The sequence below is a fragment of the Apis cerana genome, linkage group LG15, assembly GCF_029169275.1.
Source record: "Apis cerana isolate GH-2021 linkage group LG15, AcerK_1.0, whole genome shotgun sequence".
Lineage (NCBI taxonomy): Eukaryota > Metazoa > Arthropoda > Insecta > Hymenoptera > Apidae > Apis > Apis cerana.
Window position 1 is genome coordinate 7,486,918 of NC_083866.1, and position 23,018 is coordinate 7,509,935.

The following is a 23,018-nucleotide window of genomic DNA, read 5'->3' on the forward strand; positions in this document are numbered from 1 at the left end:
ATCACGATCGTGTAATCGGATCAAATTTGACCGACGTGATAAAAAAAGGAGGAGGGAAGGAAGAAATATTAAAGATTTAGAGAAAGGGAAAAAGTTTCGATTTATTTTATATTTATGGGGGAAAGAATTTTTGCTTATTTACTCGCAATTTTTATCGACAACAACGCGTCGTGTTTGATCTTCTTCGTCCCGTTCCTCCAAAAAGTATGTGAATACGAGAATCGTCTCGAGTTCTCAATATTCTTTCTATACCTGGAAATACACACAGAAAAATGCATGAAACAGATGCGATGGAGATGCATGGAATAAAAGCAATTCGATTAAGCAGATCGATGTACGTTTCGATATATGTAGGAAGGGAAGCGTGTATCCTCGTCCAGTAATCCTCGTTCATAGATTTCTATGAACGAGATAATAAAAATTCGAGACGAGTCGTTGAAAAGTTTCGATCAAGCGAACGGTCCTTTTTGCTTTTCCTTGTACGAGTGGGAATCTCTTTAATTGAGATACACGCCGACGAAATCCTATACCCGGGACGAGCGATAACAATTGGGTGAAATTAAAAATTTTTTAATTAACGCGTTCTGAAAAAAAAAGGAAAAAAAGAAATCGCGTTATTTTTTGCGCCAATTGTTGCACCCGCCTAATTATCGAAAATTACATTTCTTCCGCGTGTGAGAAAGAAAAAAAGAAAGCGTAAAAGAAGAGGGAAAAAATAACGAGGCATCGAAAAGAAAAAAAGAAAAGAAATGGAAAGCAAAGAGGCGTCGAGTTTCACGCGGAATGAACAAAGTTTCGATCGCTATCGATCGATGGGACCGATGAACAATTAATATTATTATAACACGGGAGAAAGGCTCCCGATCAAAGTTCTATCGAAACTCTCATTACAACGAGATGATGCAATGAAAATTGGATTGCCAAGTGCTACTTCTGCACGACACGATGGATGTTCATGCGCATAAACTTCACTGTTTTAGTCTCCGCGTTACGACTACCCACATAATTGGTAGATACGGCTTCTGTCCAATATTGAAATTAAATATTAAAACAATGTAATTGAATAATTTTGATTTCATTATTATCGTCGAGTAATTATTATTATTGCCATAATTAACGGTAATTTTTACTAGCAATTTGTAAGATAACGAAACAGAATTGCAGATAGCAAATATCTTAAAATTATCCGCATGCCTCGGAATAAGCTTATCGAAATCGCGATTTGAAATTACGATCGATTACGAAGCACGGCGGTTCGTATTAAGTCCAACATATTAAACCCAATCCGGGTATCTCGCTCTTCTTACTCTCGGATTCAGATTCGAATAAAACTAGAATATATATTTTTAATCGTAAGTATATTTTGTTTTTTCTTTCCACTTATTATTATATCCATATTTTTCTATACATTTGTTATATTTTTCTTTTTTATTCTATATTAATTTAATTTTTAATGGGATTAGACAAGTCATAATAAAAGGCAATATTGCTTTCTAAAAATTAAATCTTCATATAAATATTGGAGAAAAAATAATTTTGTCCAATAGTTTGCCCTATCATTCGAACCATTGTGCGTCGTTTCGATTCACGAATTCAATGGAATTGATTTCCAATCGAATTATTTTGCGCAACAAAATGATGGAGATAGCTCGAACTAAAGGCGATCGTCACGAGTGACTTTATCGATGAATGGTAACGTAAGTTACATTAATCTAAACCGACAAAGACACGATGGTATATAGAAGTATATCGATATTTCGTTCTGTTCTCACGTTTGTTCGATCAACAAACGCTTTATCGAAAAAACGCGTTAATAAATAATATCTGTTAACCTGGCTGCCCATGTCGAATAAATTCCGCGTATCGATTTTATTCTCAAGAGATCTGAAAGATATATCATCGAATCGATGTGGAAAATAAAGAACAATATTAAAAGATTAAGAGATCCTTTGAAGTTATGTAAATTTCATTGTACAAAATATTTTTTTTTCGTGGCAATTAAAATTACACTTCCACCAAACACGATAAGCAAGCGTATATCGTCGAAATCCAGAAGACACATTGGCCCCCAATCGTCGAAATTCCGGCTTTCTAAATGGCGTCTGCCTTTTACCTTGGCCGCGCCACGAACGTTCAGTTTCCGGAACAGAGCCTACAGACGGAAATTGCTTTCTCGTTACAACATCAAGAAAACTGCTACTATAAACTAACCCTTATGATACGAATTTATTCTCTCCGATTTCGTCGTATGAGACGGATATAATTCGTCGTATCTCGAATTTTACACGTATTTTATAATCCAACAACGAAAGCGATCGCATCCCATCGCATCGTCGAAAAAAAAAAAACGACGAGTGTAAAAATTTGACGAGTTGTTAAACTTGTTAACATTTTATTTGTTTCTCGTCTAACGCTATTTTGTTTTGAAAAAAAAGCAATCTTTTTCAACAAAATATTAATACATACTACTTGTATTGTTAAAATTGGAACGTTTTCCTCGTAGACACAATAACAGAATTTCTCTCTTTCGCTCGTCCAAGATTCGTCTATCGATTCAACTTTCTTCGATTGTTTCGATGCGCACGTTTCTCCGCATTTCTTCACGACGAGCACGATGTCCTAAACATTCGCTGTGTAATAAATATCATCGCGAAACTCGTTGATACAGTCAAAATGGAAATACGTCGTTCCACGTAGAATCCACAACGCGACGATATCGCGAAGAGGATATGGGCGAATCTCGACCAAGACATTTAAGATGCGGATAAGGAAAAGATGGAGCGAGCTTGGGGAAAAAAATTACAATTTTTTCGCGCCCAAGAGATGGAAACAGGTTTTATAAGTTCTGCCCTTCTGGCTGATATTGCTCCCATCGTGCTCTGTATATATATATATTTCTGTCTTTAATATAACGATAAGAGATTCGCAACTATGACAATACAAGAGAGATAAAGAGAACTGGAAATCGAACGAAAAAAAGAAAAAAAGAAAATCTTCGAAAAAAACTTTTCTTTTGTTGCGCGTCAAGAAAATCGATGTAGACTTCGTCTACACGTATGCTTGGAATGGAGAGAGAGAGAGAGAGAGAGAGAGAAGAAAGCGACGGTAATGGCGGTCGGTTTTTAGACAGAAATTGAAAAAAAAAAACGTCGGCTCACGCAACGTTGGATGCAGGTTGCGCTAGGTCGCGTGTGACCTCAGGTGCACCTGCAGCCAGGAGACGTTGGCATATCGACCAATGCCCTGCTCTCGGTGACCTCCATCTGCCTCCTCCATGCCGGCTATGGTAATTTATATTTACAGTACTTTTCGCCCAAACTATCGTCGATTCCCGTGTAATATCCTCCAATAAAAAAAAGGGGAGGAAAAAACTAGATTAGAAATGGTATGCAATTTAAAAATTCTTTTTGAAATTGTATATAAAATTAAGAAAAATTTGGATCTTGCGTATACGTGGAAATGGTTATCTCTTAATGGAAAAATGGAGGAAACGGAGGAGAGAATTATTTGTAGAAATTTATTAGGGATGATTTAAATCGGTTGAATTAATCTTTACGATAGATCCCTCCGAGATCAATTTAAAACTATTGAGTGGGGGAGGCAGAAACGACACGGTGTAACAAATCTGGGATTAATCCTGATGGGGGAAATTTAATGGTTGAGGTTACGAATAAAGCTCGTAATATCGATAATTTATATCGTGATCGAAACGTAATCGTGATTATATAAAAAGCGGATCAATTAGCTGCGAACAAATATTATTCGAGCATTCTGATAAATAATAATTATTTAAAACTCGAAACTTTACTCGAAATTTTTAATTTACTTTTTACCAATGCCCAACTTCGATTCTAAGGATAGGAGATTTAACTTGAGAGCATAGTTTATACATACAGCCTTGCTTTATACATAGCCTCATAATCCGTTTGTTCACTCGTTTATTTTTTCGAATTCTCCCTTTTATTCCCGACATTAAACTGGCGCGAAACGACAAATCCATTCCCTGATCTTTCCCCCTCCCTTTCTCTCTTTCTCTATCTCTCTCTCTTTCTCTCTCTGTTCCCATCGGCCATATCCAGCCGATGTAATTAGATTTCAGCGGATAAAGGGTCGAATTGGCAGAAAAGCCAAACCCCTAGCTCCCTTGCACAATATCGTTTCGTTTGGCCAGCGGAATCTGCTCTTGTTGCATTATCTCCGCTATATAGCCGTGACAAACAAGCCCGTTAATGCTCTAATTAGCTCGACATGCGCCCTTCGACACGTTCGAATCCCACCAATTCTCCAACCGAATTCCGCATTATTGAATGTAATAGATACCGTGGCGCCCACTCGAGCCGATAAAGTAGGCAAGAAATATCCGCTCGCTCCTTTAAATACGAACCTCTTCTCCTTCCCTTCTCCCCTCCTTCTCCTGCCCACGATATTAAATGCAGAGACGCATTCGCGGATATCTCGTCTCGGTCGGGAATCGAAGTTGAGAAATAAAAATGTTGGTCGTTAACGAGATTTGGGAAAATTAATTAATTCGATCGGGTGTGGAAGCCATCAGGACGTACACGTATATGCATATAACGATCCCCCCATATGAATTATGCAGCACGGTTTTGAGGCGGGGTAAATTTCGAAAATTCAATTACCAAGAACGATTAATCCTTATTAACCTCGCACACGATGATTCTTTGCAAACCAACCGGTTTGCGCGTAAATAAATATAAAACGGATCCCCATTTCCGGCGAGGGAGATGTGTTTGATTAAAAGCTTAATTGAAATTGTGCGTTGTTAGAGATAAAAATTTACGGATTTATGAATCCGTGGATAATAAATAAATTCCACGTTCTTGATCTTGTCGAGAAAAATCTATTTGAAATTGCATAACGAAGCCACGTGTTCTATTTAACACGCGTCTCCTTCACTCGTTTATCACTTTTCGGTTATTCCGGAAATTTCTATTTGTTTTTTTTTTTTTTTTGAGAAAGGAAAAGAAAAAGAAAAAAAAGACGCTTGTTACTCGTTCGATATCGATGCTTGAATTTTAAAGATATATATATATATATATATATATATACACAATATAGCCAAAAAGGTACCACGCTTTGTTTATCCTTGCATTTGCGCGTGAACTGGTTGCAACGTAAAGTAAATATTATAATATACGTGAATTTTGTATTATTATATTAAGAGAAATAGGTATATATTCCCAGTAGTACGAGTTATTATCCATCGACTAATCTTTCCCACGATCTCTGTATATCGAATAACAGAAATTTCAATTTTGTATCCAACATCAAGAATTTATTGCGCCGTATAAGCCTCTATCCGCTCTCTCTCTCCCTCTCTCTCTCTCTCTCTCTCTCTCTCTCCATGCTCGAGGCAACGGGAATACAACGTACTGCTCAATTTCAAAATACGTACTAGCAACTGAAGTCGAGAAAGAACATTTGCTCGTGCACATATTGGGGATCATGTATGTAATGCAAGAGGCGGTACTGCCGTTTTAATGAAGTTGAAATAATTGTTTCTCGAAACGAATGAATATTTGATCCATTCCTTTTTATTTTTTCTATTTTTTCTATTATTCAAAAAATTATACTACGAGTTAAGCTGGGATATAATTTTTCCCTACCTCCTAAATCATTAACTTTTTCCATCCCGTGCATTTTGACTCGAAAATAAATTGTTCCTCCGCCTCGTTGCAATTACGTTGTAAATCTTTCGCGAAGATAAATAATATGACGATTGTGTAAAACCGGGGGAGGGAGAGAAGGCAAAGATTTTTACAAGTGTCAAAAAGAATTGATATTTATGGAACACTCTCGCAACTGCGCGGAAAAGGAAAGGAAAGGTTTCCGGTACGCAGGAACAGAATTTTAATGAAATAAAAAAAAACGTAAAGTTAAGAATAATTTTTTTTTTCATTTATAATGTATATTATTAATCTGATAAAAATAATAGTATTTGATTGATATTTTGACTTTGAAATAATTTTAAATTCGTTATATATAAAATTTAAAAGTAATTTAATAATAAATAAAATTCGTGATTGAATTAATCAATAGATTCTTGGAAAAATTAAAATTGGTAATAATATGAATAATCAATTTAATGATAGGTAATTATTTGATGAAGGATCAAATATTTCGAATAAATTTATCAATATCAATTTCATTTTTTTAATGTTATTTTTTTTTCTTCTATTTTTTTGAAATTAATTTTAATTAAGAATGAGTTTAAAAGTATAATAAATAGGTTAAAAATTATCAGGTATATGAAATAAATTATGAATCATTTTATGGATCCTTAAAAATACTCGATTAAACGAAGAAAAAAATGGGGAAAAAAGTTAACAACTAGCAGATTGAAATGTAATTTCAACAATAATATATATATATATATAAATAATTCAAATCGCGAGAATGAATTCGCCATTCTTGAAAAATCTAATGTCATTTTAAATGTTGTTGCAAATGTAAGATGGCGTTAACGTTTTACTGTGGTTAAATTAAATTTAATTCTTCCTTAATTAAGTAACGACCGGAGGAAGAGGGCGAGAGTAGTGTGCAACCACAATGAAATGTTTTCCCTTGTTTTGCATATGCATGCGTCCCGCGCTACGACGTCCAGAAAATCAATGCAACCGGTGTAGAGAGAGGTTTTTTTCCAACGGGATAATCGAGATAAAATCGTAAAATGAAGGATTTCGATTATTATAAATACTGCTCTTTTAGCGACGTGGAAAAAAAAAAAGAGAAATCGAACGATGCATTTTAATCTCTTTGCCCCTTTACTTTCAAAACTGACTTTGATTCGAGGAATATTGGAGAAAAATATTTAAATTTCGAACTACTATGCTACACATGATCGATCCGTGGAACGTTAATTGCTAATTGGCGAATCGAATTGATTTGACAGTGGATAATTGAGAACGGAAGTTTAAAGAGAAAGCAGGCGTGTCAAATGGAATGAATAATCGCGGGATAAAAAAGGAGAGAGTGACGATATCAATCGAATCTATAATAAGAATTAATAAGAATTTTTAGAAATATTGTCGACGAACCATATTGCATAAATACAGCAGAAGCTTTAATTTTCGTTTGAAAGAGTAATGATCAATCTCTTTGAATGTACGTTGATAAAAATTTTTTAAAATATTATCGACCATATTGCATAAGTACAGCAGAAGCTTTACTTTTCGTTCGAAAGAGTAATGATCAATCAGTTTGAATTATTACATTAATAAGAATTTTTAGAAATATTATCGACGAACCTTATTGCACCAGCTTTACTTTACGAAAGAGTAATGATCAATCTGTTTGAATGTTACGTTAACAAGAATTTCTTCAGAAATATTATCGACGAATTATGTTGCATAAAATACAGCGGAGGCTTTACATTTCGTACCGCGTCTCGTCTCGTATTTTTACGTATTCTTCGAGATGGAAGACGGTTTGACAGACAACGCGTTCAAGCGGAAGTAAAGAGCCTTGTAAATCCTGCGTCATCTTGGCCCGTCCGTGTTATTATCGATTTTCCGTGAATGCGAATATCAAAAGTATATTCTAAACGTATATAGGGCTTTCGGGTGAAATATCGGGAAAATAAAAAAGGAGAAAATAAACGCGAGCGCTTTTTATTTTTTTCCCCGTTGGCAATATGCCATTCTCAAACCGGAGGAGGAAATCCAAGATGATAGATTTTTAGACGGGCAACAAACTTTTTATTCCCATCTCGATCCGGCATGAAAAGAAAAAGATTGTATTGCGTTGCGTATGAGAGAGGAAGGCGAATTATGTAACAATTCTCGATTATTCATGTTGGAAAATGGAAAACGCATTTCGCGAATTGCATAAATTACAACGTGTATTAAAAAATGTTTCCGATTTTTACATCAGCAAATCTTCTTGTTCTCTGTTCACAGAACAACCTGACAGACGGGAAAGAAGATCTGCCTGAAGACACTTTCTCGCTGTTGTCGGTGCTTCTAGTTGGTTCGCTAAACTTCCCATTTGATCGATCGCGACTCGCCCCTCGAAGGCAACCCTCTAGGAGGACCTTCACTCGAAAACTTTGATCTAAGCTCGCTATCTATCTCTCCCTATCTATCTCTCTATCTATCTATCTCTGTTTCCCTCCTATTTCGTTCTTTATCCTCCCCTCGCTTCTAAATAACAGTACCCATAATTCCTTCTTCTCGCCCGTTTCGTTTCGTCCGTATCATTGTTACATCTCTTCCCTGCATTTGCAATTGCAATTCGCTTCGTTCCTCTTCCTCTCATCGATCGAATAATTTATATACGGAATATACGTATATCACCCTCCTCTTCGAGATACCTCTTCTTATCGATTTATTTCCATATCATTTTCGATCATTTTACTTGCGTAGGAATTAAAAAAAAAAAAATGTTCATTTACGATAATTACGATGTCCCTCCGCTAGTATTTATTTATGTCGTGAAAAAAAAAAAATCGCCCGATAATCGCCCATAATAACACATTCGATGCATCTCAGCTCAGCTCTTCGAGGGGTGAGTGATATTATTTGAGCAAACTCCATCGATTCTCCAACTAGTCCACCTTGTTCCCCCGATTCTTTTCAGGATTTCTCTTCCTGATCTTGATATTTTTATCCGTGGCGGGGAACATTTTAGTCTGTGTGGCAATTTACACGGACCGCGGTTTACGGAGAATAGGGAATTTATTCCTGGCCTCCCTCGCTATCGCCGATCTTTTCGTCGGTTGTCTGGTTATGACTTTTGCCGGGGTGAACGATCTCCTCGGCTATTGGGTATTCGGGCCGCGATTCTGCGACACTTGGATCGCCTTCGACGTTATGTGCAGCACTGCCTCTATTTTGAATCTTTGCGCGATCTCTCTCGATCGTTACATACACATAAAGGATCCTCTCAGGCAAGTATCCGAGCATTCTCTTCTCCCGTCGCCTTTCGTTTCTTTTTTCCTTCTTTCTCTCTCTCTCTCTCATTTCATCTCATTTCATTCGTTGTCGTTACGCAAATTAGATACGGTCGTTGGGTGACGAGAAGGGTTGCGGTTGCTGGAATCGCTGTCGTATGGTTGCTCGCAGGACTCATATCCTTCGTGCCGATCAGCCTAGGCCTTCACCGTGCAAATGAACCTGTTGTTCTTGACGATAGCAAAGAAGTACGTACGATTTAAATATATATATATTTAATTATAATAATCGATTTTCGATAATTTGTTGAAGGATAAAATTATCCTTCTTTTTTCTTTTTTAAGAATTGCGAGTCTACTTTCTCTTTCAGGAACATCCTACATGCGCCTTAGATCTTACACCCACCTATGCGGTAGTTTCCTCTTCTATATCTTTTTACGTGCCCTGCATCGTAATGCTGGGAATTTATTGCCGGTAAGTGTAAATAAGTTTCAAAAAAAAATTGAATAGAATTGAATCAGAAGGAATAAGAGAGGAAAATGATAATGCGATAATATCATTAATGTTTTCTCCAGGCTCTATTGCTACGCACAGAAACACGTAAAAAGTATCCGTGCAGTGACGAAGCTGCCGGACACCTCAATGGCCAAGAGTTTTCGTGCGAAAAGTACACGCAACAAACCGCCAAAGCCGCAAACAAAAACGAAGCCAACAAGTCCCTATCACGTATCCGATCATAAAGCCGCTATAACAGTTGGTGTAATTATGGGCGTTTTCTTAATATGTTGGGTACCCTTTTTCTGCGTAAATATCGTCACTTCGTATTGCAAGACCTGCATATCAGGCCGAGCGTTTCAAGTATGAATGTTTCTTTTTTCCCTACATAATCTATGATTTCGAACGGAATATACGCATGCAGAGCCGTGCTCGAACTTAACTTGAAACCTTGCCTTTCGTGAAAAAAGGAATTTTTACTTTTGCCGCCATTACATTTTTCATTAAATCGTTGAATAATTATAATTATATACAAATTACAAATGGCAATGACATATCTCTTGTTTGAAGAATTCGTTATATAATTATAAATATTAAGGGCATTTTTGAACGGCTCTCCGCTGTTGTAATGTGATCATAAAAAAAAAACAAAGCAAAAAAAGAAAAAAAAAGAACAGAAAAACAAAGCTTGCTATGTAATAGGTACTCACTTGGCTCGGCTACAGCAACTCGGCCTTCAATCCGATCATCTACAGCATCTTTAACACAGAATTCCGAGAAGCGTTCAAGAGAATTCTCACAAAGGGTGCACGCGCCCGTGGAAATCAACCGTCGACTAGCGAATGCGGAGAATTTCGATCCGTGGTCGTGCAAAAACGAAACGGGTCCATGATCGAATGTAATATCAGTCCGAGATCAAGCGCGGACAGTTGTCAAGTTGGTATAATGGCGCAAAGACATCGCGATACTATCGTGAGTGCGATATAATTCGATTCGAGTCTCTCCCTCAGACTTATCGATCTTCCTATCGAACGGTAATTGCGATCCTACGGTAATTATGGTTCACGTTGGTTGGTCCATCACGGTTATCGATTCTATATAAATCATTTTATTAATAAGACGTAAATAACGTAAATAAAATCGTGATGGAAGTATTACCTCCTTCCTGTCGCCAGTTTTCTGCGTGGCATTCAACATTCTTGGTACGAATTATTCAATTGAATCGAAGAATGTTACACGAACATATCCATAGTATAATTTTTCAAGTCTGCTTATGATAATGGTTACGATATGATTGAACGAGATTTACATACGAACATTTAAAACAGCAATTGCGACCGTCGTAATCAACTTCAACGACAAACTTTACCATTTCATCATCTTGGGAACGTATTGTAAAGTTTATAAATATTTCTTGAGATATTGAATTCGTTATTGAACTTTTTGCCGAGTAAATATTCCATATATTTCTCGTATTAACTGCAACGAGCATCGCAATCAAAGTTAAACCGCATATTTTTTACATATAGAGTATCTTGAAATAATATAAATTTTACCATCATGATCGATATCATTGATATATACCATCACCGTGTAATAACATGCTCTTTTTCTCTCCTATTCCCTTTCGTCTTGAATAACAAAATTATATGTGAATTCTTTTGCCGAATATTTTTTTATCCACGGACGATGAAAAGGGAAGAAAACTTGTCGATGATAAATAACGGACGGTTAAGAAATCAATTTACGAAAAGACAATCATCGGGAAGTAGTTCGAAACATATCCATGAGACATAATCTTGTTCTTAAAATAAAAAAAGAATAAAGGTAAATTTATCTAACAGGATCGAAGGAGGATATCAATTTAAAATTAAGGAGAAAGAACAAAATAAGATAAATAAATAAAAATTCGTGCGTAGAGAAATTCTACTATAGAGTTTAGATAACATTTCTCATAAAGCAATTGTAATTATAAAATCATGTTAATAGCGCATCTACGATATAAAACTGGATGTTACACGAAGTATTAATAGTAACGTCTATCGAATCGTAGCTTATATTAGTACTAGAATCGCGGTGAAATCCGCACAGATTCATTTTCCATCTTGTAAATAGTCATTTATTTATTTTTCTATTTGACGGGACACAAACACGCGATCTCCACGTATCTTTGCATTGTAAGCGATATTTCGTTTAGGTGTTAACGTGTCGCAAAGTTGTTATGCAACCCGTCGAATCTAACTCAAATCTGCGCCACTTATCTAAACGAAAGAAATTCTCGCGATATGCAACCGATATTCATTGAATCTCTTCCATCATCTACATCAGCGATTTGCTAAGTGTAGTACGTTCCGATGAGGGAGAAACGATAAAATAAAAACATACATTCTGTTTTTCCTATCGGAATGATACGTGCACGAAATCGATGTATACTAATGATATATTTGAATAACCGTTCTCTGTAAATATATAAACGTAAGACATCCATGCGAATATTAAATTTGCACTATTTTATTACATCCTTATTATCCTATACCAGTATATATATATATATATATATATATATATATATTAATGTTAATAATTCAAATAATCAATGTTTTCTTAATTTTTTATTTTTTTAAAAAATAATATATTCTCACCCGAAACATGTCTTGTTTCATTCGAGTCATTTGTTAAATGAAATGCTTTTGTATCTTCCCAATTACGATTTTTTATCGAAACTTGAAGAAAATCGAGAAGATTAGAAGATAACTTTGGTATAATAGGATATAATACTAAAGCTGCCACTCGTAAATTTTCCAAAACTAATGATATCAAAGCTTCAAGTTGTTTTACAGAGTCAAGATCTTTAGATTTGCTTAAATTCCATGGTTGATAATATTCAAATACTTGATTAGCAGTGCGTAACATATCCATCACACTATCCACTGCATGATATAAATCATTTTTCTCATAACATTTTCTAGCTTTTTCACTTAAATTTTCTAAAGCTTTTATATTTTTAAGGGCTATTTCAGAGTTTAAAATACTTTTGTATTCAGTTGAATTATATATTATTCCATCTGGATTAATACTTTTACCAAAACAACGATTAACTAAATTACCTAGTGTATCGGCAAGTTCAGAATTTAATATTTTTTGAACTTTTAATTTATTATAATCTAAGTAAAGAAATAAAATATTAATTTTTACAATGAAAAATATTTGCAATATGTTATATATTTTTTTTTCTTACTTGCATCTGTGTCCAGTACTGCTTGTCGTAAAAGAAAATATCTTAGGCCGTCTTGTGTAAAATCATGCATCGCGATAAAAGGTGAAATTACATTTCCTTTAGATTTTGACATCTTTTTATCTTTAACAGCCCAATGACCATGACATATAAGTTTTTTTGGTGGTTCCAAACCAGCAGCCATTAAAAATGCTGGCCAATATATACCATGAAATTTTAGAATATCTTTTCCTATAATCTAATATAAATATTCTTATAAATATTCGTATAATGATTTTTTAAATCTTGAATTTTGTTCTATATTATATTAGAATAAATTAAATTAAAGACATTCACTTGTATAGTTGGTGGCCAAAATTCTTTAAATGAATTATTTGGATATCCTACTGAAGTTAAATAATTTACTAATGCATCCAGCCATACATATATTGTATGAGATTCATCAGAAGGAGTACGAATTGCCCAAGGTACTCTACTGATAGGTCTAGAAATACTTAAATCTTGTAATTCTTCTAACCATGGAATTAATATGTTGCGATATATCGCCGGTTCTATTACATTTTCTGAATATAAATATTAGAATTACAATTTCTATTAATTAAAAAAAATTAATTAAATTGAATTATATTATATTATATATTATATATATATTTTATATATATATATATATATCTACCATTTTCCAACCAATGTTTTAATTGATCTTTAAAAGAAGTAAGACGAAATTTATAACTATCTTCCTCCATCCATTCTACTATATCTCCTGATTCAGTATATCCTTCATTGATATTTGTAAGATTTTTTTGTATTATTTCTTTATCCGAGATAAATGCTTCCTCTGATATATTATACCAGCCTGAATATTTTCCTCGATAAATGTGTCCATTCTTTTCTAAACAGTTCTATAAAATTGTAACTTTATGTGTTAATATGTTTAAACTTATTAAATTTAAAATTTATATTTTATAAATTTAATAACCCAAAAGTGAAGAACTGCATTTTGATGTTGTTCTTCGGTTGTTCTAATAAATTTTGAATATTTAACTTGAAATATATCACACATTTCTTGAAATTGATGTGAAATTTGAGTGCAATATTCAGAAGTAGATAAAGTTGCATTGTTTGCAGCTTTCTGAACTTTAGTACCATGTTCATCTGTACCAGTGCTTAAAAATACAGAATGTCCTAACATAGTATTGAACCTAGCTATAGTATCTGCCAAAACTGCTGTATAAAGATGTCCAATATGTGGTCCTAAAAGTAGAATCAAATTATTATTATTATAATTTCTCATAATATATTCTCTTATTATAAAAAAAATTTCTATGTATATTACCAGCATTAACATAAAATATAGGTGTAGTAATATATACATTTTTAACTGCATTATCACTAAAATTTCTTTTTTTGATATAAGACCATGATGATTTTGTTCTTGTCATTAAAAATGGAAATAAAGACTGAATATGACAAGACTTTGAGATATGGACTGTAATTAGAATTAAAATTAATATCAGAATTATTTAAAATATGTATATATATAAATAAAATATAAAATACTTAAAAATTGAATGTTGTTGTAATATTATAATAATAACTCAATAAATTTTTTACTTTATCATTTATTTTAAGAACACTATGTACAAATTCAATATATTCAATATATCTATATAATATCCAATAAAATATAATTATAATAAATTTTATATGAAAACAATTATTTTAATTCTAATTGTATTGATTCTAACTGATTTATTAGATTCATATACTTAAATTCATCAGGTTTATTAGTGAAAGTTTCTAAAAGTTCTAATCTTTTAATATTATCTGTACAATAATATAATTGTAATTCATTTACTAAACATTGTGCTTCTTGCACAGAAATACATTTTTTATCAAATTCACCCCGCATAAGAATAATTCCTTTATTATCTTTAAATTCTATATAATGAATCATAGTTAAACATTCTGGTGCATTTTCTTTATGTGTTTGATACCATATAAGTGGTGTCATATGAATTTCTAATCCATAAAATTGACTAACTATAAATTCATATCCTTGTTTTCTAGGTAATGGCAATAAAAATGTTGAATAACGCTTTCCACGCTCAAACATTTTATCAAATTGCTCTGATGTTAATATCCCACATATGTAATCTTTATCTTTATGGTAATCTTTCCAAATTTTTATAATCTCATCTTTTCTCATATTTTGAATCATATCCATTTTCATTATACTATTTAATTTTGCTTGTTGAGGTTGCGTGATTTGATTCAAGTATGGTTTTGCTTCACTTTGATAAAATTTATATTCTTCTTCCTGTTTTTCTTTAATTTAATAATATTATAATAATATAATAATATAATATAATAATATAATATATTTGATGTATATACATCAAAAAATATAATAAATATAATACATCAAATACATCAAAAAAAACAAAATAATATATAATAGTTAACTGCTTAATTATTATGACTAAAAATTAAAATTTGACTAAACTAATATTTAAAATAATATTTTATTATATGACATATATATTTTAAATATTTTAAATAATAATAAATGTATATTATACAACCAAATAAATAAGTTGATTTTTATTTAATATTGTATAATAGACTGTAATAATTGTACCTTTTTTTTTTTGTAACTTCTCTTGATTTTTGACACGTTGTAAGAATTCTTCTGGACTAGTTTGTTGTAACTTGGCTATTTTATTAGCATATTTCTCAAAAAAAGGATTTTTCTCGAGATTTTCCAAAACTTTTTCAAACTTTACACGAGTTGTCATAATGGATTTCTTATTGTAATTATTACTAATAAAAATTTTTTTCACAAATATTAATATTGGCAATCGTATTGTGTTTTGAAAAATAATTGCCATCGATCATTCAATAATTAATTAATAAATTTAATAATATAAACGTGAAAAAAGTTTTTATTACGTCTTTATTTAACTATGTATAACTTAGATGTCGCTGAGTACTTTACAAAATTTAAAGTATTTTACACTGGATAATATCTACAAAATTATAAATCAAAAAATATGTATTATATTTCCTAATTAAAATTTTTTTCTATTTAAAATAAACTATTAATAAGAAATACAAAAAACATTTCGTTTCTAATAAGTAGCACAAGGTTCCGGTAAAATCAGTAGTGTATCTATAATCACATATACATCTCAAAAGAAGTAATGGTACTTTTGACCTATATTAATTTAAATAAAAATTATAGATATTGCTTATAATACTGTAGATATTTTTTACAGATTTAAAAATTTTCAAAACTATGATATTGTTATTAATGGTGTGATTGTTTTATAAAAAAATTATTTAAAAATATAGTTTTATACTTTTAATAATAAATATAATAAAAATATACTAATATCAAATAAAGAAAACAAAATCTTTTTAAATTACTTGATCAATTTTTTTAATCTGTGTTAATTTTTCGTATTAATTATAAAAATATGAAAAAAATGAAATAAAATATAAAAATATGAAAAAAAGTATGAAAATATAGAAAGAAAATTTTCGAAAAATTTTTCGAAATTATTCTTTATTGTTTATTTTCATTTAATCTTTAAATTATTAATTTTTGTATTGAATATTAAATAATTATTATATAAAAAAAACTAAACCAAATAGAATAACATTTTAATAACACATGTTTCGATTTGATCAAACGTCACTGTGAGAAAGATTCATTCGAAGAAATGTAGTAATATTGATACGGTCCTGAAGAAAATCTAGTACCGCGAATTCAAGCGAGTCATTTCGTACAATTAAATTTTGAGGCAGTGCTAAACTCACATCTTAGTCAAACGAAATTTTTCTTGTTATTAAAATAAAAGGTTTGCGGATGGTTTGGTTAAAAAGATAATATAGTTAATTAATAGCAATTCGTTGATAAGGACTCTGACTTGAACGCCGCCCGCCGTGACGCATCGTTTCCGCAACGTCAGTTGCTCTCGTGCTTCTAGCGAAAGGGAAAATGTCGGCGTATTAGTGGGGCTTTGTTGTGCCACTAGAGAGTGAATTTTCGTCCGAACAGAATTTTTATCGAAGAAAATCTTTCATCGATACGGTTTTAAGAAGACTCAATATTGTCCAGTTTGCCAGTAAATGGCGTATAAGTTCTATCGGGTACGCTTAGTACTTTAAATCAGATTTGATTCCGACGTGAGCCAGTCGCAGAGTCCGCCGTCGGTTCTAGCGGAGGAAGGACAGAAATAGGGAAGCCAGGAGCAATATGTCGACGATACAGTTAGCGATGTCAGTAGCAAAGAATGAGTTTATCGTAGGTGGCAAATACAGGCTGTTGAGGAAGATAGGCTCGGGATCCTTTGGCGACATTTACCTCGGTATCAACATCTCTAATGGTGAGGTAAGGAGTACCGTTTCACGTGAGACGATCTGCCAACACATCTTCCCTCTTGTCTTTCTTAATTTCTTTTTATTTTTTTATTGTCTTTATAATGAGTTATTTATCTCATTTTTATCATGGATAAATTTTTCTTATTATGTCACTACTAAACTTCTTACGAAATATGTTTTTTATGATAGTGTTATTGGTTACGTGAAATACTTATTGTTCTTTCTTGAAGGATTGGCAAGTTGTAAATTTTTTATTTCAGTAAAGTTATATATACTCGACCGATTTACCTGGGCTATTTTCAAAAATTTTATGAGTACATTTGTTTAACTGCAAACTCATCTAACTTTTTACAATGTGATTAACCTCTATATATAAAAAAGAATACTGATGTATGTATTGTTTACGTGTGTCAATTATAAGTAGTATTTGTAACTAAAATACATATATGTTTATTATAAAGTAGTTGTAGCAAATAGTTATTTACAAATTGTTTTTATATATTTAAAATTCTTTTTTGTTGCACATAAATTTCATATTTAAAATCTATTCTTATTAAATTTATGGAATGTATTTTTCTTATATCTTTATATGAATTATTTTCAATAAAATGTAGCTCTTTAAGATATTAAATTTTTTATTTTACATAAGAATTTTTGTTTTTATATTTTATGTTCATGAATATTATACAATAATTTTATTTATAACATGTATTATCAATTTTTATGTCAATTGTTAAAACAATTCAAAAATAAAGTAATATATAGTTAATATATATAGGCAAATTATATATAAATTTTAATATATAATATTTGAGTAATTAATATAATAAAAATATTATAGAATAAAATTGTGTATAATTTTTTATGTATATTGTATTTATTTATTCAATAAATATTAAACAGAAGTAATCATATCTATATTTAAATACTTGTTTCCTCAATTTTAAAACCTATATTCTATAATTATATAAATTAAATTGATAATTATAAAAAAATAAAATTAAATATCTAAAATTTATATATAAATATTTTATGCAATGATAACAGTATATGCATTATGTTGGGCATTATTTTAGGAAGTTGCTGTTAAATTAGAAAGTGTACGTGCTCGACATCCACAACTTCTATATGAGTCAAAACTATATAGAATTTTACATGGTGGTGTAGGAATACCTCATATACGTTGGTAATTATTTTTAATAGCTTTTCTTGATTAGTATTATTGTTAATATTTTTAATGTTAATATTTAATATACAGCTAATTTATAAAATTGATAAAATTGACAAAGATTTCCTTAAAATTTTAGAAATACAATTTCGTAAAAAATTATTTCTTTATATTATTTATAGGTATGGACAGGAACGAGAATATAATGTACTTGTCATGGATCTTCTTGGTCCATCTCTTGAAGATCTTTTTACTTTTTGTACAAGAAGATTCACAATTAAAACAGTCTTAATGTTGGCAGATCAAATGATTGGTAGGATTGAATATGTTCATTGCAAACATTTTATTCATAGAGACATCAAACCAGATAATTTTTTAATGGGTATTGGTCGTCACTGTAATAAGGTAATTAATTAATATTAAATATTTCTTTTTTTATATTTGTATATTAATTTTTCTTGAAATATTAATTATTTTTAAATTTTTTTTATCTCTTCTTAGCTCTTTCTTATCGATTTTGGATTAGCTAAAAAATATAGAGATAGCCGTACAAGAATGCACATAATGTATCGGGAAGATAAAAATTTAACAGGCACAGCAAGGTATGCTTCAATTAATGCACATCTTGGAATAGAACAGAGCCGTCGAGATGATATGGAATCACTTGGTTATGTGCTTATGTATTTCAATCGAGGATCTTTACCTTGGCAAGGACTTAAAGCTGCTACTAAAAAGCAAAAATATGAAAAAATAAGCGAAAAAAAGATGTCGACTCCAGTTGAAGTTTTGTGTAAAGTAAGTTTTATATTTATTATAAATTATAATATATTATACTGTAATATATTAACTGCTTTATTTTTTTAATATTTTTTTAGGGATTTGCTGCTGAATTCGCAATGTATTTGAATTATACACGAGGTTTACGTTTCGAAGAAAGTCCAGATTATATGTATCTTCGTCAACTTTTCCGTATACTTTTCCGTACATTGAATCATCAATATGATTATACTTTTGATTGGACAATGTTAAAACAGAAAAGTTGTGTTGCTACTGCAATAACTGCAGGTGGTCCAAGTCAATCCGCTCAAAATGCTCAGGGGCAAGGGCAAGCCCAAGGTCAACCACCCGCGCAAACCAACGCTCAACCAGGTGTTCTTTTCTATATTTCAAATCATATTGCATATACATTATTTTTAATATTTCAATATATATAAAATAAAAATTTTTTTATAATGATAGCAATTTAGGGATTTAAGATAACTTTTATAATGTAATATAATTAAGTACAAGATGCATGTCTATATGAAAATATTTAATTTATTTTGATTATTTAATCAGTTATATCATTTTTTTTTCATTTTTGATTCTTCTTTGTAAAACATAATTTATTTTTTGTTTCAGAAAGGATAAAATTATAATTACTTCTCATTGCATCAAACCTATTTGCAGTCACTGATGTGTCCAAGACCAGGTACTCAACTTTGTACGAATGCCATGCAAAGAGTCAAATCAATCAATCCTCTAAGTTAATACTAAGGAGGAGATTTACGATTACAAGCGTATCGTACACAAGTAAAGGACAATGCCACGGGTACATGTTTGTGAATTCACTGATTAGTAAAAACTTCAGTGTATTCTCAGTGCTTAGAGTTTTGGTTGATCCACCTCTTTGGGCTTAAAATCCAAGTGAGATCAGCCAGAGGTGGCTTGTTCTTATTTTGTTATTATCTATTTAATTCACCGTTGATAATAATTGAAAATAAAGGTTTTGATGCCCCGAAGACCTTTGTAAAAGATTACACGTAATGATGTAATGTGTGATTTAATTGAAAATCCGACAAACAATTTTCATAGAAAGAAAGAGAGAAAGAACATTTTGAATATTTTTAAGCATTCGGGGTAATTAATTGAGTACATCATATAAAAAATTTTATAACTATTCTACAAAGAGAGAAAGAAATGTGAAGACGAGTGAATGATCATATGAGAGTATGAAGAAAATATATAAGTAAGTGTACTGAGGGATAAATACAGTTTGTTGCTTCCTGATTTTTCTTTTATTCTCAGTACTATACATAAGTATAATGTATGCATCTTTTGAGAGAAATTTTAATACAATGGACTTTTGAATTTTTTGATAATACATAATTTATTCCAAATTACGAATTAAATTTCCATTCAACATAATTGAATTAATCTGTTCTAGATTTTCAAAATTTACACAATATGAAACATTTAGAGTGCCTATTTCAAAATATCATATTGGTAAATAATGATAAAATAATTTTAATAAGTATATGTTTCTATTTATACATACATATATAATATTTTATAATAATCAATAATTTTTATTTGCAATCCATTAGTTGTAATTAATTAATGTTATCTATTACTGCTTAATTTTTCATTAAATATTTATATAATATTATTTTTTTTAAATTTCCGAAATATTTCATTACATTTTCATTAAACAGATTGATACTATTATAGCTATATTTTGTTTGAAAGTTTTTCTCGAATTTTTTATTTGAGTTTTAAGTTGTTCAAATTTCAAACTATTCAAAAGTCCATTGTATCTTTCTTACATAAATTATCATCTCAACAGTATCAAGAATTTTGCTTTGATACTATTGATTCTGATAACATTTTCTTTTTACATAAGTATATGTATATATATACTTATACATATATCTTTTTATATAAGTATATATGTATATATATTTATATATATACAGCGTACACATAAATGCGTACATAAAAATAAGTGGAAGTATCTGAAATAAGTACTGGAAGTAATATTACTATTAAGGCAGCAATTTAATTTTTAGATACATTGTATCGATCAAGAAACGAACAAATTATTGATGATTCTGACCTAACAAACTTCACTCCTTACTCTCTTTCTTTCTGTGAGTATATTTAGTCGATTATGATAAATAAAATGAACATTAAACAGACTTTTCTGTATTGGAGATGAATTACAGGTTTGCTTTACATTGAAATGAAAAAAAGATATAAAAATAGTACATAAATTGATGCATGAAAAGCAACTCTGTAACCAGATCCAGCCAAAGGACTTCTTCCGTATAGTTTTAATGGCAGAGACTGTGCGCAGTGGTATTTCCCGTGCTATTGCTTCGATATTAAGTTTAATCACTACGTGACTTATAGAAATCTTTAATCGATTGATCAGTTGGTTGTTAATATGCATAATGATACACAAAGTCACGTTACACGTTGTAGCAGTTTTGAAAGACTCGTTTCTGTCATTGAAAATTTTTGTTTTTTTTTTTTCAATCGTTCTAGTTGCGCCAATATTCACGTCTATGTTCCAAGCACTACTTCCAAAATGATGTATAATCAATGATGTTAACTCATGTTCTTACTATGAAAATATTCTAAAAAAAAAAACAAAAATCGAAAATTAAAAAAAAAACGAAAAAAGACAAAAAACATCTGGTCAGCTTTAGTACGAACTAAGATACAAGGAATACGACTGGATCTTGTGTACCATTATATTTTGGGAGGACAATTTGTTTAATGAAATTTTTAGACAGTAATTTAAAAAAAAGAGATATAATCATTAAATATCTTTGAGTGAATGTATGGTTTATTATTATTATTATATTATTTTTATTATTAATATTATTGCTATTATTAAAAAATAAGGAAACGAAAAATTAATGAGTAAAAGTGTGTACTACTATGCAGTGAGAATGAATGAATGGGTAAATTAATGAATAATTAATGCTATATGCACTTATTATCTGGTATGTATGTGTGTATATATAGGATGTCCCGCGAGGTATTCAACAGATTTTTCCCACGTGTTCAGCAAATCATTCTGAATAAAAAAATGTCATATACTTTATAGTTCTATTTAATTTTGTTATCCAGTTATGTTAAAGAGAACACATTACATGTGTAGTAAAATTATATCTAATTATGGTTTTCTATCTTAAATGTTTATTAAATAGGCAATCTTCAATTTATGCATATAATGTTAATTGTTGTTGTCAATAAACATTACCATCGTATTTTTATCACAATAGAATATTAATAATATAAAAACGTAACAAAATAAATAACGAGAATGTTAATCGTTATTAATAACTTGTGTATACACAAGAGTAAATCACTACATTATACTCAATGTATTTATTGTGCTGCACCAATTTTTCTCATTTTTTTTTATTCAATCATAGAAAAAAATCCAATCCTTTTAAAATCCTATACATATCCTTAATAATATACGTCGTAATAGAAAACTGTTATTAGAATGCTATAATTTTTATTTTAATTGCAACAAAATTTCTATGTAAATATAACAAATATAATCTACATTTTGCATACTATTAAACATAAGAGATTGAATCTTATTCCACCCTAGCATTTATTGTTATACTTAAATCTAAATAATATTTATCTTGGTTATAAAAATAAAAAAGCTATAATTTTATATATTCTTTTTTTATTCTTAATGACTTATCGAACACGTGAAAAATATTCATTAAATACCTCACAAGATATTCTGTATATAAATAATGCTTTATATATGTGGTATACATACATACACATATGTATGTATAATAAAATTATGACAGTAATTAAGACATACGTTATTTCATAAATAATGAAAATCATCAACAGTTTATTGCTCCTTTTATCGCTAAAAAATAAAAAGTGGAACATTGTATTATAGTCTCTATTTCATTAAGTGTCAATTTTGATGGCAATACACACTATTATAGTTATTCAGAATGGTAGTAGCGTGTTGTTCAAAATGAACGATATACATTCTTCCTCCCGAGAACTGTGTTGC

The 23,018-nt window shown here is 30.6% G+C and overlaps 3 protein-coding genes across 14 annotated transcripts in view; 2 read left to right on the forward strand and 1 right to left on the reverse strand.

Annotated features, from left to right (window-relative positions):
* Window positions 1–11,907, forward strand: part of LOC108001046 (dopamine receptor 1) — a 40,003-nt gene extending 28,096 nt beyond the window's left edge. For 2 of the 6 annotated variants that reach the window (XM_017061864.3, XM_028667978.2), the window contains exons 2-7: window positions 7,920–7,989; window positions 8,599–8,908; window positions 9,019–9,160; window positions 9,283–9,386; window positions 9,488–9,770; window positions 10,110–11,907. In XM_017061864.3, the coding sequence (XP_016917353.1) occupies window positions 7,920–7,989; window positions 8,599–8,908; window positions 9,019–9,160; window positions 9,283–9,386; window positions 9,488–9,770; window positions 10,110–10,394 (1,194 nt within the window). In that variant the 3' untranslated portion in view covers window positions 10,395–11,907. Of the gene's footprint in view, window positions 1–1,334; window positions 1,353–5,836; window positions 5,854–6,246; window positions 7,990–8,309; window positions 8,527–8,598; window positions 8,909–9,018; window positions 9,161–9,282; window positions 9,387–9,487; window positions 9,771–10,109 lie in introns of those variants that run through there. The other 4 variants (XM_062085906.1, XM_062085907.1, XM_028667967.2 and 1 more) reach the window with 4 other exon arrangements.
* On the reverse strand, window positions 82–16,366 carry LOC108001027 (methionine--tRNA ligase, mitochondrial). Of its 6 annotated transcripts, XR_009832889.1 has the most exons (11): window positions 15,284–16,366; window positions 13,979–14,131; window positions 13,622–13,896; window positions 13,319–13,544; window positions 12,979–13,205; window positions 12,646–12,880; window positions 12,050–12,571; window positions 10,964–11,211; window positions 10,566–10,886; window positions 10,118–10,501; window positions 82–252 (listed from the first exon to the last, which is right to left on the reverse strand). XR_009832889.1 is itself a non-coding variant. In XM_017061824.3 (8 exons), exons 1-8 carry the CDS (start codon window positions 15,531–15,533, stop codon window positions 11,147–11,149), a joined length of 1,953 nt encoding a protein of 650 aa, XP_016917313.1. In that variant the 5' UTR covers window positions 15,534–16,366; the 3' UTR covers window positions 9,867–11,146. The 6 variants fall into 6 exon arrangements, 2 of the variants coding, with proteins under 2 accessions (XP_016917313.1, XP_016917323.1); XR_009832887.1 differs by having other exon boundaries at window positions 10,566–11,211; XR_009832886.1 differs by having other exon boundaries at window positions 10,118–11,211.
* A 210-nt stretch (window positions 16,367–16,576) lies between these two features.
* Window positions 16,577–22,803, forward strand: LOC108000939 (casein kinase I). 2 transcript variants are annotated; one of them, XM_017061651.3, is made up of 6 exons: window positions 16,577–17,038; window positions 18,105–18,214; window positions 18,379–18,601; window positions 18,698–18,991; window positions 19,072–19,345; window positions 19,598–22,803. In XM_017061651.3, exons 1-6 carry the CDS (start codon window positions 16,904–16,906, stop codon window positions 19,612–19,614), a joined length of 1,053 nt encoding a protein of 350 aa, XP_016917140.1. In that variant the 5' UTR covers window positions 16,577–16,903; the 3' UTR covers window positions 19,615–22,803. The 2 variants fall into 2 exon arrangements, with proteins under 2 accessions (XP_016917140.1, XP_061941892.1); XM_062085908.1 differs by lacking the exon at window positions 19,598–22,803 and having other exon boundaries at window positions 19,072–19,438.
* Window positions 22,804–23,018: the final 215 nt, after the last annotated feature.